The sequence below is a fragment of the Etheostoma spectabile genome, chromosome 5, assembly GCF_008692095.1.
Source record: "Etheostoma spectabile isolate EspeVRDwgs_2016 chromosome 5, UIUC_Espe_1.0, whole genome shotgun sequence".
Lineage (NCBI taxonomy): Eukaryota > Metazoa > Chordata > Actinopteri > Perciformes > Percidae > Etheostoma > Etheostoma spectabile.
Window position 1 is genome coordinate 22,420,940 of NC_045737.1, and position 6,526 is coordinate 22,427,465.

The 6,526-nt window shown below is 41.2% G+C and overlaps 1 protein-coding gene across 3 annotated transcripts in view; it reads left to right on the forward strand.

Moving 5' to 3' along the window:
• Nucleotides 1–217: 217 nt before the first annotated feature.
• Nucleotides 218–6,526, forward strand: part of piwil2 (piwi-like RNA-mediated gene silencing 2) — a 31,181-nt gene continuing 24,872 nt past the window's right edge. For 2 of the 3 annotated variants that reach the window (XM_032515435.1, XM_032515437.1), the window contains exons 1-6: nt 218–378; nt 1,285–1,702; nt 1,808–1,913; nt 4,888–5,002; nt 5,886–6,052; nt 6,204–6,294. In XM_032515435.1, the coding sequence (XP_032371326.1) occupies nt 1,328–1,702; nt 1,808–1,913; nt 4,888–5,002; nt 5,886–6,052; nt 6,204–6,294 (854 nt within the window). In that variant the 5' untranslated portion in view covers nt 218–378; nt 1,285–1,327. Of the gene's footprint in view, nt 379–1,284; nt 1,703–1,807; nt 1,914–4,887; nt 5,003–5,879; nt 6,053–6,203; nt 6,295–6,526 lie in introns of all 3 variants that reach the window. The other variant, XM_032515436.1, reaches the window with a different exon arrangement.

A 6,526-nucleotide genomic window follows, 5' to 3' on the forward strand; every position in this document is an offset into this window, starting at 1 on the left:
CTGCACCTTATATTAATCTACATTAAAAGTAGGCTACAGGACATGCATGTCACTGACATTAACTGACTGTTGTCATGAAGTGACACGGATTAACTATTTTTGCACACAATTTCACATTTATTGACTTTGATTGCTGAGGTTACACCGCCAGAGGACGACAAAACTACCAATGACTCAAATATCGTCTCAATTAACAAGAAAAAATTGACAGTTCCGTAAACCAATTGTCTTGCGGCTGAAATGACTGATTATCCAATCAGGGTACGGGAGGGAAGACACCGTCTATCAACCACTTCAATCTAGTCTCAGGTGGATTCATTTAGTACAGACGTTACAGTAAGCGGCGCTTCTTAGGAATAATTGGACACCCTGTGCCAGGTGATATGTATCTGTCTATCTGTTATGATTCCTCATGATGTAACATTGGCAAATATATGTGTTTTGTTCGTTAAAAACCTTTAGCTTTTTGGAAGTATTTGGTTGTATTTAGTTTCACGTGGTTGTCAGTCGGAAGCAAAAAAAAATCCCCAAACACATGTTTTGCTAGCTAACATATCTGTTAATTTTAGCTAACTGTGGTGCCATGCTAACAACCCAATTGCTTACTTTTTTTAATGAATGGGTAAATAAATTGCTTTTATGAAAATTAAGGAAAAACTAGTTAGGTTAATGTTACCGGTGCCTTTCTGAAGTCAGACAACCCGATAATAAATGGTTGACATTAGCTTAACTATATTTCTTAAAGATAGCGAATGTTAGCTCATTTACCACGTGCTCTAGTCAACGCTGTCTTTCCAACACACCTCAAACTTGCAAGAGCTGAAATAGTCTTTGCATAGCAATTACAAGAGTGAATCATAGGTTTAGTCCTTTTGTCAACGAGTCTTTGGGTGATTTCCACGTACAAAGTGACAAGCCTTTTCCTCATGAGTTAACGTTAACTGTGCACCAAACCATTGGACAAAATGACGAGGGTTAACAAAACTGCAGCCTCTTGATGAATGCAGTATGTCTATTAGGTAGGCTTGAGTTGTGTATCCCGAACATCACTTCTTACCAGGGTGGTAACTTGTTAATTTAGGCAGATGTAACGTTAATGCATTTCAGTGCCTTGCTACTACCCGACAGAGCTCTCGCTTGTATTTTTCATATGTACCGTTATCTCGAATAGAAGATGCACATTGCATTGAAATGTTTGCCATTACAATTTATTGTGCATGTTTTTCTTTGGTAGTATACAGTATATAAGACGTGCTAACTTTTCCTGTGGGTGTTTACCTGCAGTCAACCCATTTGTGTCAACTGGTTATAAAAAGAACTTGACCAAATGGATCAGAAGAAACCTCCTGATCTCATGTCGAGCATGCCTTGGCTGGGACGCAGAGGAGGACTACAGCCTCAGGACCCGGCTGTAGGGCGCAGTAGAGGGCTGCTGCTCTCTTTCGAAGGGCCTAATATAGGACGAGCCAGAGGTTTCCCCACTCTTGGCGATACCCCACAAGGGCGGGGAGTAACTCTACCTATTACCGAACCTGTGGTTGGCCGAGCAAGAGGGCTGCTCTTCCCAGCAGCTGAACCAAAGGTAGGGGTGGCAGGAGGTGCAATCATGCCTAGTCTGGAGACGCAGCACAAACCGATGGCTCCACATGAAACCCAGACGCAACACCAAACAGTGGAGACTTCTGCTTTGACAACAAAAGGGGTTAGAACAAACAAACAAAAAATCTGTCTGCAGAATTTGCACGTTTTAATTGTGTTACTGTTTTGCTGTACATTAAGAGCTGCTAAGGATTTTGTCTGCTTACAGGTTGACCTGCCTACTTTTGGTCAAAGATCATCACTGGTCTCAATGTTCAGGGGAATGGGCGTTGAGCCATCAATGACCTTGTGGGGAAGAGGAACACCGCCAGTAGGTTTGTATTATTTATTTGGGATTTTAGGGGAAACACTTAAAACAGGAATTGGACTGATTATTGGTAGCTACTGTATATTAACAATGTCTAATTATGAGGACTTACAGATCATTTGCACACACATTTTTGCATGCTTCTCTCAGAGAATAAACAAAACAACTACTTGTGATATGTGCCCAGGTAGTGTATTAGCCATGGACATCTTATTTTGTGTGATATGATTATTAATTTTTTAGTAGAATTTTGGTGTACAGGGCACGACATTAAGGCTTGTCAAGTGAATTCTTTTGTAGGGCAAGTGGATAAGACTTTTTTTTTTCCAAACAAAAAGGAGCAGCAGACCGCTAACGTTAAACCCAGCGGTTGTGGGTCAGGGGACCGCTAACGTTTCACCCAGCAGCAGTTGGTCAGCGGGCCGCTAATGTTAGACCCAGCCCGCTGTTAAGCTCATTCTCTGTAAGCGATGCAAGCCTGCTGGTGTTAGTTGGCTAACGTTACCCTGCTATTTCTGCCTTAACGTTACCCAGAAAACAAGCCCAATACAGATGCCACTTGTGATGATAGCAATGTGTTTTGTGTGGATAAAGCACAAAGTTAATGTGACTCATTTAGTGACTGGCTCTTTTGTCCATCAGTTACTGTAAAACCTCAGCTCCGCGACTTGCTGCATAAAATATCAGCTAATAAAAAAGGATCCCTTGGTAAATTAGCTTCTGCTGGGTAGAAAGTGACATTGTAAAGGAAAAAAGTTAACACCAACATTTAGTGGCAAAATCCATTGTTATGGCTACAAAATTGTTTTAGATATAGTATAAGTTTAAGTCACCACTACCTCTAGTGATATCCTGCACACCGGCGTGCAAAGTGTTACTTTGTATTATGTTTTCTGGAGATCCTTTTTTCTTGTTGAAGTTTCCCGGCAGTTCAGTAAACTGCCATTAGTGTCCTTAGCACTGGAGTTAATGTCTTGACCAGGCTGGTGGCTCGCTGGCTGGGGGCTGACTGTGGATGTGTCCCTGTGGCTGTTGTCAGCTCTCATCCCGACTGAAGCCTTGCAGCGCCGGGAGAGCGAGGAAGATAGACGGGGGTGTGCTAGCTAGCTAAATTACCATTAGATTAGTCGTCTAGCTATACATATGAAGTTACTGATGAATTTGTGGGTTAGCTGAGAGTTGTGAACCATAGTCAAAACAATCATACTAAAAATAACGGAGTGTGTTGAATAATGTCGTAATCTTGTTACCTACCAAGAATTATTTAACGTTATAGACCTAGCATTAGCTACATGTCAATTAGCACCTTTTACAGTAGGCACCAAAGCAATTTTCCTCTTCGATCCCCCTACAGGTTGGAAGAGGTAAAGTCCATTACAGTTACCATTATTCTCATGTCTCATTCAGAAGTTAATGAACCACTGAAACTGAAAAAATTATTTTAAAGGGGTGATAGAAAGGTTATAAAGAGTATTTCACGCTGTTCCTTAAGGTCTACTAATAGGGTATTGTAACATTGGTTGGGCTGAAAATGGCCCGGGTTATTTTTTGAGTCCTGATGCTACCCTGTTAATGGTCCTGAATTGAAATGAGAGGTTTTCTGCCTTTTTTTTTTTTTATTTGGTCTGCTCATGAATATTTAGATGAGCTTCACACTGATTGGTTGAGCAAAGCACATACATACACACAAACACACAGTTGAGACAAGACAGCAAGTCTCATTTCAGACACTGCAATGTTATACATTGTCTGCTATTTCATTGCTATATTAATTTTTGAGAATTTTTTTATGCAAGAAAACTATGTAAAGGTCAAATATGGGCTGTTTTATGAAAATTGATGGCTAATTGCAAATTTCTTTGAACTATGTGTTGGAGTTCATGAGCTCTGTAACGGCGGCTGGTGCTGTCTGGGTTACTGCATCGCTGCGCGGCCTGTCCTTTCACAGACCCCGGGTACACTTTTGGCATAACCATAGACCCTTTGCAAACACGTGACCACGACGAACAGCAGAATCGCTAGAAGCACAAGCTAAACTGTGTAGTTGACAAGCGGAAAGTTTCAGAGCTTAGAAAATTGCAATAAACATTTAAACATCAAGACCTTTATCTACTTGAGGCACCAAGCGAGCAAACCTCAATGGGCTGGCACCAGTGTTGCCATGTCCGCTTATTCTAAGCGACTTTGGGCTTGTTTTTTTGTAAAGTCGCTTACAAATATTGGTTGTCGCGGGTTGCGGTTTTTTTGGGCTTGTCACTAAAGTGTAGTTGCTTATTTGGGCTTGTACACAGCTTGTCCTTGCCGGCTCGCTCGATCCCGCCCCTTTCCCCATAAACACTATAGACAGCAGCGTTATTTCCCACCCACTTCCTGCTTCTAATTGGCTCTGACCCAGATGGAAACGAGTACCAGCCAATCAGAGGCAGAGCAGGGCGGTCTGTTGTTTTCTGGTTAGAAAATGCGCGAGTAGCGACTATGGTGAGTGGACTGTAGGAGATTTTTTGGAGGAATAAATCCCGGATAATTGGGGTGAAATACGGAAGAATATAACAAAGACTGGGAGAAGAGAAAGGAGGAAAAGAATGGATTCAACCCGTCGTGGGGAACAACTCAAAATCACTGTGAAAAAAAGTGATTTCAAATCCCATCAGTTTTCTAAGTTAACTAATGTTAAAGGTTTAACTTACTCCTGTGGTCATTGTCCTGAAGCTCAGGGGGAGAAAATAAATAAACTCTAGCCTACCGTGTGTACAGTTTACCAATCTGTCCACATGGATTGTAACACAGTTTTATTTTTTTTTTCTTCCAGGTCTTAGGGGGCTACGTAGAAAAAGTCCTTATTTTGGGCTTGTTTTCACAGGCCTGGTTGCGTATTTGTCTCGCAAGATCTGGCAACACTGGCTGGCACCTGTTGATCCATTCAGATCAACTTTTAATGCCATGAACTATGTCACTGTGTCCTGAGTTACATTATGTTGTAGGAAGAGGAGCAGCTGGAGATTTGGGTGATGCAAAACTGCAAGGTGCCCCTGTAGGTGTCATCAGCAGCCCAGAAAGCGTCGACCAACTTGAAGAGGTTATGGGCAGAGGCAGCAGGTAGGCAGAAGATTCTTCTCACATAGAACATAGCTAACCCGTTGTGCTGTGAAGTTAACGTTAGATGCTGGCTATATTGACAGTCATAAAAGCTTTTGCTTATGCGGAGCTCTGTACGCAACTGACAGACACACTTTTTTGGCTTAGAATTAAAAACACAACCTTGCTGTCCTCCACCTGACGGACAGACACACTTTTTCGGCTTTTTGACACAACATGAAACTTTGAAGTATCACCAGGGGGTCTACACATTAATGCAAGCATTGAGGAAAAAATGTTTGTACACAGTTTACTAAAAAAAAAAAAAGGCTTTACAATTCACTGTAGCTGTTGGTTTTTGCCGCCCATCTAGCAAGTCAAAAACAGTCGAGGGACAATAGTAAAGACGGAAAGCTCCTAAAGCTTAGTTCCATATAAATATTCTTTTTGACTGGCAAAGATGGCTGCGAGCGGAAAAAAGCCCCTGGTGATACTTAGAGCAAAGATTAATGTTACGGCGAGCCTTTTTAGTGTTTTAAAAATAGTGATTTTGATGCTCTATAGTAGTGCCCCTAGTACTCCCATTGTAAAGGCCATTTGACCGAAAAACGAAAATACGGTAAATCCTAAAAGTGGTGCTTTCATCTTAATTATGCTTTTAAATGAAAGTTTGACCCGGATAAGTTTCCATTTAAAGGCATAGGTTTTCTGACAAAAAATATTTGCAAGGGAATGTGATCAGCCTTTAGAGCCATGTAGCTTGTATAACTGTTTAGCAAAAAGTGATTTTCATAATAAAGACCCTCTGTTTAGAAATATCATTGATTCAGAGTTATCAATACAGATGGTCTGTATTGAAAACTGATATGCAACCCTGGCTACTGTGGAATTTGACGTGTTTCAGTTTCCGTGGTCGAGGTTTGTCCCCACAGCCAATGGTAGGGCTTGGAAGAGCAGCAATGTCTCACTTTGGAGTAGGAAGAGCACGCCAGCTACCTCTTTCTCCTGGTCATGTTGAGTCTGCTTCTGCAGCCTGTGAGCAACAAGCAATCCTACACACTCAGACCTCAGGTAGGAAAACAATCATTGAACAATTCAAAAGATAAGTTTTCTTAAGCTAGGTTAAAGATGATATTAGGTCTTAAGCTCAATGTTATAATTAATATGAACATAAGTGAAGAAATTCAGAACTACAAAAATTTAAAATACAAATGATTTAAAGGAGCCGTGACCCTGTTGCCCACCACTCAAGAGGTGATGGAGCGTTCTGCTGTTGCACCAGCAAAGACAGAGCTGAAAATGGAGGCAGTCCGGTAAGTACACTTATCTATTTTGCATTTATTGCTTAGAAATTAACCTAGGGGTTAACACGTGTACTGAGTCAACCGTTCTCTGGGATGTTTTCATGCTAATCGAATTTGACCAGTTTTAGCTAAAACCATTAATTAGAATATATTGCTAGTCGTCGGGGCACGGGTAAAGTAAAAATGTATATACCACTAACAAGGCTCAAAATAGCAACACACTTCCACGGTAGCATAATGA